The sequence below is a fragment of the Anabas testudineus genome, chromosome 7 (genome assembly GCF_900324465.2).
Source record: "Anabas testudineus chromosome 7, fAnaTes1.2, whole genome shotgun sequence".
Lineage (NCBI taxonomy): Eukaryota > Metazoa > Chordata > Actinopteri > Anabantiformes > Anabantidae > Anabas > Anabas testudineus.
Genome location: NC_046616.1, coordinates 20,255,266 through 20,267,658, shown reverse-complemented (window position 1 = coordinate 20,267,658; position 12,393 = coordinate 20,255,266). Strand labels below are relative to the sequence as shown.

The window sequence follows — 12,393 nt, the reverse complement described above, 5'->3', positions numbered from 1 at the left end:
ATATTTCTTTCTTCTTAGGAAATGTTTGTGGTTGTCTAAATGGAAAAAAAAAATCACCAGAGGTGAAGTGTGCTGCATGGGATTCCATTACATCAGCGCAAAGGAGTCTTAACAACATGATGCATCCAGTATAGAGGGTTAATCACGGGTTAATATTATCTTCTCTGGAACCTCCTTGCATGTTAAACCAGAGCTAAGAGGACAAAAGTCAAGATTTTCATTCTCACTCCCCCCCAAAAATTTTTAATTTTCTTTCTTTCAAATCTGGTGTTTAGTACATGCATCTAAATATAATTATTCCCCTTTTTTGTAGAATAGGTTTATTTATCTGAGCAATAATTTTTGTCTGAATTGACTTAAATGGCTTGGTCTCTGCTGAGTTGTGCTAATGCTTTAGCAATGGTGTGATGTACAGAAAGCTACACAGATGAATAGATTACAGCTGTTGAGTAGAAATGTAGCAGACTGAAGGATAAGACACTGCTGTCATGTACGCCCACAGCATGTAATCTAAGTATGGCATACATAAAGTGGAAGTACTCGGGGTAGCTGAAGATGTTACAGGTTTATATTGTGGAATAAAGCCCTTTTGTTCTATGGAGGAGTCTCATTTTTTCACTTGAACACGGGAAAGAGAAACCACTAGATGTCCTCATCAACATTAGCTAGATACACCATTCATAGAATAACATCATTACACTTTATGTCCGTGTCATTTGCAATCTATACTTTTCAAGTCTGTATTATTGGTGATGAAAAGAAATGTTGTCTCAGTTAAGACAGAAACTAAAAATAAAAGGGATGTCTGCCCATAAAACAATGACAGAGGTTTGGTGTGAAAGGTGGACTGTACAAACTTCCTAAATATCCATTTAAAATAAAAGTGGGCACATTGGTAAAAGACAAAGCTCTGTTTGCTTTCCCAGTCACAGTCTTAAGGTTTCAGAGGAAGCTAATCACAACACGTATGGCTACAATTACTTCCAGTAGTGTGTGTGTGACTATAAACAAATAACAGTAGGTGAAAAATGCCCGATGCTTATCCCTTACAGCTGTGATAGGAGAATAGGAACGTGGGACTAATCTGGGCTGCCTGCAAAAAGATACAAAATCAAACTAGTGAAAGTTGTATCATTGTGTAAAGGTTTTACACATAAGCTGCAGTAACTCACTATAGGAAAATGTATTTTTACACAGTTACCAGACTAATGAACTGCTCACCAAGTTGTAAAACGTGGATACTCACCTCTTCTAACAGCAGTGAGTGAAGCTCAGGGAGTAAAACAGCTCCTGATGTGAAGACAAATGAAATTCCTTTACAGGAAGCTGTTGCCAAACCACAGAAAGTTGTACAATCAAATCACTTTTCATTCATTCATTCGTTCATTTTGTCATTTACTTGAGTATTTGCTTGAGTAAACCCTTTATAACAACCCCTTCCAAAAGTATTAAGTGTAGGTGTGACCTGTTGCTTCAAAGACACCTCAGCGCCAAACTTTTTAGATGCTAGATTCAAATAACAAGAAGTATTCAAGTCAGAAGGCAAAAAAACATTTGTTCTTGTTTTCTCCCATTTATCATATCACAGTTCCTCAAATTTATCTTGTGACCCTCTGAAGGGCCCCGATCCTTGATGACAACATGTCATGTCAGTGTGACTTAATACTACATGCTGTACTCACTATTTAATTTTAGGCCTGCCTTTTATAACGCCCAGGTTATGATGGTGACTGTGCTAATAACTGTTTCATTAGTTTGTTTGAACTGTGTTTGAGTAACATGGCGACGTTGTCGTGTGCATACATCAAATGATGTTTGCAGTCGTCAGATGATGAACAGCCTGTTGTTTGTCATGAACTCAGTATCCATATTTAGGCAGCGTAATGAGGAAGATATGCAGTAAGAGTAACTCATCTAATCCATCCAGTCACTGGGCCGTGACCAGCTGGGTGTCTTCCTCTTTCATGTGGCCCTTTGTCGTGCCAGCTGTCACACAGAACAGGCAACTCACAGTGACAACTCAACGAAATGTGAGGATAGAACCAGTACCTACGTTCAAAGTATCTCGGGAATAGCACAGTTACAGCTTGAATCTCGACGAGTGGTCGGAAAAATAGGAGTGGTAGTTTTTTATTTTCATTTAGGAGACGATTTGTTATTATACCCATATACATATACATAATGTTAATTTTACAAGATCTGTGAAAACTTTCAAGGCAATCACGACAGAGTGAGCACATTGTGGTGTTGATGAATAAAGCTACAGCTTGCAACTTCATATTAAATGTGTTAAAGGTTTCTGAATGTTCACTATAGTTGTGTTGTAGTTCTGTGTGCTGACTACTATCATTCTGTATACTCCCTGTATACTCCACCGATAAAATCCCTAAAACGGCTGAATGACTGATACTCCTCTTCTTTGGCGAGTCTGTGTTGTGTACACATCAACCTCTCAGGTGAGTAAACTGAAAGAGAAAGGCTCTGTGGAAGGTGAGTCACCACTCCCACTGCATTTCGTTGATTATCAGTCCCAGCAATCACCAAAACACACGTAGAACACATGTGTAATGATTCACTTCTTATTGCACCTGAGTCACCTGAGTGGAGGCAGCTGCAAAGGTGGAGATCTGAACCGAGCACAGCTACATTATCACGACACCTCTGTGTAGCCGCCGACTACTGGCAGGCACCCAGTCTGCTCAACAAGTCCATGTGATCTAAAAGTTAAACACGTACTGACTTATCAGATTACGAGTTCAGGTGGATACAGTTCATATGGCATGTGCTTCTGGTGTGAGTCCACACCGAGAGATCGCTGAACATTGTGTGATTTTCATCCAAGACTAACACAGGTGGATGCTGTGCCAAAGGCTTCAGGCACCAAAAGTCAAGTGAAGATTGATTAAAAATATCATATGGTAGTTTCTTTCTTGTGTTTATTTTAATCAGCTAATAATAAACAGAAGACACACAACATTTAATGAATATTTGGTGCAATGCACAGCTCCAATTCTCTTCTCTGCACTCGCACATATTTATGGTCATTTGTAGGTAGTTCTAGAAATTCTATCTTGTTGTCATTTTAAATGCTAAAAGGAATCAACACAAGAACTCCAGTGGCTTTGTGTGTCACAGTGGGGGTGCATCAAACCACTTGTTATTGGATTCAACTTCAAACATCACCTCAAGAACAACCAGGCCACTGTCTGCACTGCTAACTGTAAAAGTCAATCATATTCAGACTTCATAGGTCAAACACTTTGTCTCCTGCACTGAGTCTTCACACATCTAGATGGCATCTCTATCATTTCATTTCAAGAAATGATTGAACCTTCTTTTCCTTTAATTTTCAGTATTCAGGTTCCTGGTCCACCTGTTCTGTGGTTCTCTCCCTTTCACACATTCCTTAAAAGGTGAAAATGAAGTTAGCTGTTGTGTCAGGTGAATGTTAGGGAAGTCATCTAAATGCTAAATATACATAGTGTATGTATCCAGTATATATGTTATATCCATGAGGATGTGTGTAAACTTTTGTTTATGTTTTTTAACTGTATGTTGGACATTTGAAGACACGACATCGTGCTCTGGGAAATAATACTTAGCATACTTTTTCCCTAATGTTTTAAGTATGTAGTAAGTATTAATGTTAGGCAAATGATTATCGCTTAACAGAGGAATCAAAATAAGCTACTGAAAAAGAATTCATTGTTGGTTACAGCCCTACTGTCGACAGGTCGCCCCAGACTATCTCATGGCCAACTTTGCCTACATCCCAGCTCTAAAAGAGAAATCTGCTGCGAGGATTACTACCAGTTGGATGGAAGTCATACTCACGGTGTGAAAAGTACATTTTTCTCCGAGGGGACAAAGTGGAGTAAATGTATAAAGCAGCAGAAGTGGAAATACTCATGTAAAGCACAAGTACCTCAACACTGCTGCATACAATATTTGAATGAATGTACAAGTTACTTTGCAGCACTGACTATAAGTAATGCAGCTGGTAGAGCCTGACAGATGGTCATTTTATAATCTTCCTGAAGACAAGTGGAAACCACACAGCAGCAGTCCCACTGTGCAGCGCTGTGCTGACAACACATGCAGCCCGTGTTTGAACTGAGGGTCCAGGTCCACCTTCACCTGCTGTGCCGTGATAGGCTCACTCGGATCCAATCAGCAGCTGCTGTCCGGACCCTTCCGTACATTCACACTGTGGGAGATTTAGCGCACACATAGCGGAACACGGTGAGTGTCTTCTCAAGCTTTATCTCTGTTTAAAATGAAGAATTTCATACTCCGTTATCCATCATGTGACTTTATTGGTTTAGCGATTACTCCCAGAACGTGTGAGCACGTACAACGAGACACCAAAAAGACTTCTGGCTTCACTATAACGAAATAATTTTAATGGGTAAAATAGCTTAGCTTACAAGCTAGAAGACCGCACTGAGTAGCTAACGTCAGCTAATGACCAACTAACGATTTGTCGATACAAACATGGTTTGTGGGTCATGTAATTCAGTATCCGATTATATCACAGTTTCTTTTCAATATGTAGTACTTTATCTGCTTGTAAACAGAAACCATCTTGAAGTTCAATCGCTAGAAGAAGTACAAAAGGAGGTTTGAGAGTTCAGCCGGATGCTAACTTGCTAGCTAACTAGTTAGCCTCCGGTGTTCGCTAAACAGTTATGGCAACTTAAAATGGAGTTTACAGCTTGTCATACAGGCGCTAACATTAAACTGTGAACTTAACTTTTTTTACGCTATTCCGAGCTAAAGTAAGTTAAACTAACACCGTGTTTGTTTTATAGATTATCGTATCTTTTCAGGCTAACATCCAATAACGTTAGCTAGCATTTATCAAACATTCCTAACGTTAGCTGAATGCTAGCTAACATTTGTGTTATCAAGCTAAAGTTAGTCGTAATCAAGCTAACGCTATTTGTTGTTATCGGTTGCGACCACTAAAACCTAGAGTTAAATCCACATTAAATGTATATGTTGACCCGATGATACTGCCTACTTTGAGTGATTCTTTTAAACGGTGTAAGTCACAGTTTATTGCATAGAGAAACTAATAGCCACACCCTTCCTTTCGAAAGCAACTACGCTACAATTTGTCACGAAACTGAGTTCATCTTTAGTTCATTTAGTAAACGCCAACATCTCAGTACTTTGTTAACATATAAGGCCACACTTACACTGGCTAAACTTTTAAAAGGTTTTATTTCAAGATGTGGATCGGAGGTGTGTTTGTAAAACCTTCAGTAAAAGTTAACGACGACTCGGACAAACGTGAGACACAATTTTCTGTGGCTTGAGGAGCTGTAATGGCCATAATAGGCAAAACACTGAGTCTGTGAGACGTGTGGAGGACTAACCTACATTTTAATATTTGTGTGACAACCAGCAACAGGTCTTTCAGGCAAACTTTTTTTGGATTATGTAACGTGACAACTCTTCTTCTGACTTTATAGAGCAGATCCGCTCAGCACTTAAATTTAGTTGGCAACATAAAGACATCATCAGCATGTGATTAAACAAACAACACAGCAGATGATGGTGATAATTTTTCTAATTGCCTGTTTTTCCATAATGTTTTCCCCTTCATATATTTAACTTACACACTACGGGTGCTAGTTTTGTAGTAAATTAATGTTCCTATATGTAGGTCAGTAATGTGGTGCCGATCTTATTGTAAAACCTACACATTTGGTTTGATTTAGAGACAGTTTCCTGCCTGAACAGTTTTGGTGCAGCCTAGCTTTCTGGCTCCAACCCTCAGCACCTGCCCGCTGACATCATTGTACCTGAGGATCTGCCGGCCCTCCCTCCCCAGATGTAGAGGGAGCTGTCATCTGCAGCAGCCGTGTACACAGTAGGTGAAGCTATTTTCACAGAACGAACTGCCTTTTAGTGTCACAAGTAATGCTGTTGGCATTTGTATATATTTTGTATATATTTTACTTATTGTTTATATACGAGCCATCAAATGTTTATTTGTTAGCATTGCAGGCTCACTACACCAGGGCACTGACATGACCAAAGCCAAAAAATGAGTAGGATTGGTGAATGTTTCAGCTCAGAGTGCTTGATACTTGTAATGTTTGAGTCCAGGCTCATATCTAATCAGGGAAAGGCTCAGGTTCCTTATCTGATGTTGAGGCTTTGAAGCGAATTCTGCAACACCCACATAAATTTACATTTTAAACACAGTATGATTTGCCTTTGCGCACTTGTTTAGGGTAACAAATGCATCAGGCACACGTTGGTGTCACCTCCGAGGTGCACCCCTCCCTCCCCCAACCCTGGTAATGATTTCAGTGTCGTGGTCATGCATGCTTCCTGTGATCTCTGTTTTCTGTTTGTATGGCGTACTTGAGTAGAGGAGTCATTACAATGGCTCTTTGTAAAATGCCTCGTGTGCCTCTCTCACACTGTGGGTTTCTGGTGCTGCTTCATGCGTTGTAGTTAGAATTGCAAATGCCGGTCGAGTGTGACAGAGTGGTTTTTGTATTGTTTGTCTGAATGTTTGACAAAGGTCCCACAGATATAGTGTAATTAGTAGATTCAAAGAGGTTTTAAAATGAAATTTTACTGTGCATCATCCCCTATTTGACATTTGTACATCAACTGACGACTACATTTGCATTTCAGAATAGCATTTAAAACAGACTTCCTTGAAAGCACTCCTTGAAAAATGTCCACGTGTTAATGTACATGTTTGTGAACAGTATTGTTATGTGATTATTGGTTGCCTCACTCCAATTTCACATCCCTATTCTTTCAAATGTATCAAAGTACACAGTAAATGAGGCCAGCTGAAAAATGAGTGTGATGTGGCAATTTTCCAGCATTCATTCACACTTCAGCAAAATACAAAAATAAAATACAGTTATATGTGAAATAATGACAGCACAGAATAAAGGCCCTTGATATTACCCAGCTTCATAACATATTTATTAAAATCACGGCTGCTCCCAATTAGGGATGTTGGTTAGGTATTTGGTTTTGATTTGCTTTTTAAAGTTAAATTATATCAGTGTTAATAAAATTTTAACTGCACTTTCAAACTGTGGAAATCTCAACTTGAGTGCCTGAACTCCCTCTTGCTCACCACAGTGAACATAATGCTTTTAGTTCCCTGTGGAAAATTTGTGACAGCCCTAATTACTATTATTGTTATCAACAGAGTTTAATAACAATTTTATGACTTTATATTAACTGGTAATTAGTGGATTTTGGATCATCAGCCTGATTTAAGTTAATATATATGTCATCATCTCAAACATTGTCATACATGTGTCAGTTCTTACTGCTGCTCAAATTTTCTAGGCCACATATTCTCTGAACTATGTCAGGCTGATGGAGTTGATGATAGGTCATTCTCTGTGCCCATTCTCCTCTGTATTGTAATGAGAGTACGTTATTTGTGGTACTGGAACATTTACTTACTAAGTGCTCTGCCATTTTCAGGATCTGTTGCACTTTTATTTCCCCCCAGCTCCACTGTACGTTGTTTGGGTCAATTTCTAACCCATTTTTTTGTTACATACACTGAATCATCTAAAGTCACGAGCAGGTAAAACACTGGTTTGAACTCCTACAGTAAAGGAGTAAGTCTAGGGTTTCCTTCAGCATTTCTTGACTTTTTTATTTTTATTTTTAAAGGCGATTCTCTCCTCGTCATGACCACTGAAGTCCCATGGTAGTGGGTGGGAAAGAGAGCTAATTTTTTGGCAGAGAAACTACATTTTAATGTGCTAATGTCAGCAGCAACCCACCCACCCCCCACTCATTGTTGTGGATGGTGTACAGAAAGGGCGTTCACTCTCCCTCCAGTTTAGTTCATAGATTCACTACTTCCAAAATACAATGTGGATGATGACGGTATTTCTGGACGTCTTGGGTAACGAATGGATTACTAACTGACTGACTGTAATTTTACACTAATAACCCATTGATTTAAACTAATCACTGTATTTTGTTTCAGTAATAATAAGTGAGGGCTAGCGTAATTTTAGTCGAAGAAGAAAAATAATTCTTAATGACTAAGTTGCTCTTAGTGATTTTTGGCACAAGATAATGCATCTGAAAACGTAACTTAATTTTATCAACCTTCCTCTATACTTTCACAGATTCTTGTGCTGTCCAGTGAAGTTGCCCACCATGCGTGAGTACAAGCTAGTGGTGCTGGGATCAGGAGGTGTGGGAAAATCAGCATTGGTGAGTAGGATTCAGCAGAACCAATATCAATATGTCGATCATAGTTTTATGATAAATGAATGTTAAGTATGTTATTGGTAATCATTGCACAATATAAAAATTGGCCTAGTCATTAAAAAATATTTGTTAGAAAATGTATATATATATATATATATATATATATATATATATATATATATATATATATATATATACACACACACACACACACAATCGTATTGTGAGAAAAATAATCGTATGTCTATACGATATCATATCAACAACTGTAGCTTCTAGTCACAGGAGCTATTCAAGTGTATCACATTTGAATGAAATGGTTCAGTTTCTACTGTATTTTTAGTCTTGGCATATTAGCAACAAGTTACATATTTATTTAAAGTGCCAGTTGCTTATTTTAATTGGTGATCATGTATTTCTTCATTCTTGACGTTTTTGTGTGCTTTTTATGTAAATTCCAGACAGTCCAATTTGTGCAAGGCATTTTTGTGGAGAAGTATGATCCCACAATAGAAGACTCCTACAGAAAGGTGAACACGCTATAGACAATTACAAAATAAATTCTGGTCTTTTCCAAAGCAACTCAGTGACTGACAGTAAAAATCCTTCCTCTCATCTGTCTAAAATTATACCTGTTTGTCCAACAGCAAGTCGAGGTCGATGGGCAACAATGCATGCTTGAAATCCTGGACACAGCTGGAACAGTAAGTCAAGTCGGACACGGCTTTAAGATGGAGAAGTCAATGCCAACAGGCTGCTGATGGATTCTCCTGTTTGTTATCGTTCTGTAGGAACAGTTCACAGCTATGAGGGACCTGTACATGAAGAATGGCCAGGGCTTTGCTTTGGTATACTCCATTACAGCTCAGTCAACATTTAACGACCTACAGGACCTCAGGGAACAGATCCTGCGAGTAAAGGACACTGAGGACGTGAGTGGTCTGGTTTTTAAAACATTCAGATTTTGATGTTTGTCATATCTGCATTTTCTGGTTCACACATACTGTTATTAAAATCAGGTAGTGATGAAAACAGCAATCGGTCATTTTTAAGGTAGGAGTGAATAAAATAGCCAGTACTTGCAGATTTCAGTCTCCCAAAAGAAAACATTTGCTGCTTTAGGTTTGAAATGACTTCATCTAATTGCTGTCACATTCTTTGTTTCTGTATCAGCCGTCTCTGTAGTGCCACAGCATAAGGCTCCTTCTCAGTGTGTGAAGAGTTTCTCTGCAGTGTTAACCTTTGGTGTTTCACGCTGTCACCTCTGAGGCTCATCACTCCCTCATTAGAGTCAGCTCTGTGGGAAAGAGGGCAGAGCAAAGGGGGGGCAGGAACTTTGTGACAGGGTGGAAATGTCAGGGCTGTTTCTAGACGCTGTCTGCCACACTCAGTCTTGGTCTCTTCAGCTCTTGATTTATAGCGAGCAAACACATCGTGCTGAGCGTGGACTTTATTTATTCATAGCGAATTTCTTGATTGGTGTGAGCGTCATGGTTAAAGTTTCACTTCACTAAAATATATTTGCTCAGAAAGCACAAGCAAACTTAAGACCACGAAGCACCGCACTAGACACCTCTTTCATGTTTGTTTTTGTAACTGTGAAAGTGCTTTGCGAATCATGATATTGCTTATCACTTAGGTTCCCATGATCCTTGTGGGAAACAAGTGTGACCTGGAAGATGAGCGTGTGGTTGGCAAGGAGCAGGGTCAGAATCTGGCCCGTCAGTGGAGCAACTGTGCCTTTTTAGAGACTTCAGCTAAATCAAAGATCAATGTTAATGAGGTAAGATTTAATAACACAGCGAGCATCTATTCATTTTATAGTGTATAGACTTAATATATATATATAAATAACGTGAAGTGAAGTCTGACTTGCAGGCTTCGATTTTTTTGAGGAAGTGACTAAAATGGCATCGGTGACTTTCCACTGTCATGGCATGGGTGAAATGTTGAGACCACTGAGCTTTCCCTTTTGTAGATTTTCTATGATCTGGTGCGACAGATCAACAGAAAAACGCCGATGGAAAAAAAGAAGACAAAAAAGAAGTCAACTTGCACACTGCTCTAAAATGCCCTCCCACACTTCCCTCCCTCCCTCCCAGCTCCAGGCCAGGTGAGTGGGTGTCAGAACAAAATTTATTCCAGACATGTGCGGGGCTCCTGCTGCTTACTGAGCTCTGAATTGTCACTGAACATTAACAGGTTTATAACAATAATTTTAGAAGTAATTTCATTAGTGTTGACAGAAGGTTAGCAAATAGTGTGCTGTTGTAACAGGATAATAATGTCTGGACTGGAATTGAAAGCACCATTTGTAGCTGTTGGGAAAGATTTGTGACATAAAATATCTCTGTAAGTTTAAAGTCACTGAAATTTCAGTCTGCAGAAATCCTTTTTTACCTTTTTTTTAAATCTAAATTTGAGCAAAATGTGGGCTTATATGTAAATTAGTTGTCAGCCTGTCTTGTGTGTTGTGGCTCCATCTGCTGTCAGAGCACCGTAACTGTGCCGTAGTGTGCCAGTGTTGCCGGATGTTCTGGACCATTTACTTACCCATTTGCGTACTAAACATTAACAGCATTACCTGACACAGTCCTTTAATTATAGCGCAGTGTTTTGTGTTTTCACAGCTTTGTGAATGTGAGTTATTGGATTTCTTAGTTTAGGATTACAGACGAAGACGTTTGGGTTCAGATAGTGTTCTGTAATCCATTACAGTGAACATCACATCATTACTAACCTTTCACTTGTAATCCGTTACATTAATTAAAGCAGTTATTGGTCCTCCTTTTCAGATTGGACATTAAAGCATCTCTTCCTCATTTGCATCACTAAAAGAGATGAGGGGACACAAGTGTAAAGTTCTGTCAAACGTTATGACAAACTCTATGCAGTACAATAATCGTGTGTAACTGTCCCACAACTGCAGCTCTGTGCGAAACATTGTCTGATTCACGCTGCTGAAGTTTTCAACAACTTCAGATCATCTTTGCAAAACATTGTAGAACGATTCTAAACAGATTTTTTGCGTCATGACATTGCAAGTGCACTGTAAAGAGGTCAGTATGAACAGGAGGCATGATGATGTATCACCAGCTATGAAGGCGTGGATGTTTAAGTGTCTGGTGAAACTCAAAGTTCTGAGCCATTTGGGCCAAGTTTGGTCCACAAGACAATTTCATGAGGTCTCCTCACGTTGAGTAGAATTAGTTTGGTTTAGTAATTCAGTAATTGCGAAGTTAGATTGACGCACAAAACTTGGCTTCTACTAACCTTTTACCGAGCTGCCACAAAAGCACTTCTTTTCCCGACGTAAAAATGCACGCGTGCACCACATTTTGTGATGGTATGTTCTGACATTATTTTTCTTTCTTACTTGCAGAAACTTGTAATGATTAACTGTTCCCCAGTGGATCGTGCCAGCATTCCAAGTCCTCCAGAGCATTTTGAGAAAGGCTGATGGAGATACTGCACCACTCCCAAAATGGCAGGAGACGGCACATACTCTCAAGATGCTCTTCTCTTCTTTCTAATAGCAAAGAAATCCACCTCTTTTATTTCTTTTTTTGTATCATCAGCCTGATGACAACTGTTTTTGTCTTCTTTTTTTTTTTTCTTCTTCTTCTTCTCCAAGGTGTCTTTCTGTTGGAAATATCGGTGTAAAAGAAGAGACCGTGGGTTTAAATCCATATATGGGAACTAAAATGTTTTATTAATAGTAACATCAGTCTTTGACATAATGTGACAAATGAAACCATGTGAGATGTTGGCCTTTTCATACAGTTCTGCACTAACAGTGTCAACAAAGATGCATCATTGTCCATAAGTTACTCGCTCCTACTTACAAGGATGTGTGTTGATAACATCTTTCCTAAGTGACTTTGTTTTATATTGAGAGCTGCAAGCCTTCCATATTTCCCATAATATATTCTACTTCCATTTTTGCATAATAAAGCTAAGGAAATTAGTATTTTATAGACTGATGGGGGGAATGGTGCATTCTGATTTGTGTCTTGCAGCTGAAAATATATTGTACTAAACCAACTCTAATATTGCTTCTTGTGTTACCCTGTCACAGATGACTTTCCAGCTTTTATGAATGATTAAATTTTAGTACATTTTCATTATTTTTGGTCTTTTATTTTCTTTGTTGTGTTGTTGAATGTCTAT

The 12,393-nt window shown here is 38.9% G+C and overlaps 1 protein-coding gene across 2 annotated transcripts; it reads left to right on the top strand.

The window, feature by feature from the left end:
• The first annotated feature begins 4,138 nt into the window (after window positions 1-4,138).
• Window positions 4,139-12,350, top strand: rap1aa (RAP1A, member of RAS oncogene family a). 2 transcript variants are annotated; one of them, XM_026367268.1, is made up of 9 exons: window positions 4,139-4,242; window positions 5,727-5,878; window positions 8,139-8,226; window positions 8,685-8,753; window positions 8,871-8,927; window positions 9,015-9,155; window positions 9,863-10,006; window positions 10,202-10,336; window positions 11,606-12,350. In XM_026367268.1, exons 3-8 carry the CDS (start codon window positions 8,170-8,172, stop codon window positions 10,289-10,291), a joined length of 558 nt encoding a protein of 185 aa, XP_026223053.1. In that variant the 5' UTR covers window positions 4,139-4,242; window positions 5,727-5,878; window positions 8,139-8,169; the 3' UTR covers window positions 10,292-10,336; window positions 11,606-12,350. The 2 variants fall into 2 exon arrangements, with proteins under 2 accessions (XP_026223053.1, XP_026223054.1); XM_026367269.1 differs by lacking the exon at window positions 4,139-4,242 and adding an exon at window positions 5,480-5,562.
• Window positions 12,351-12,393: the final 43 nt, after the last annotated feature.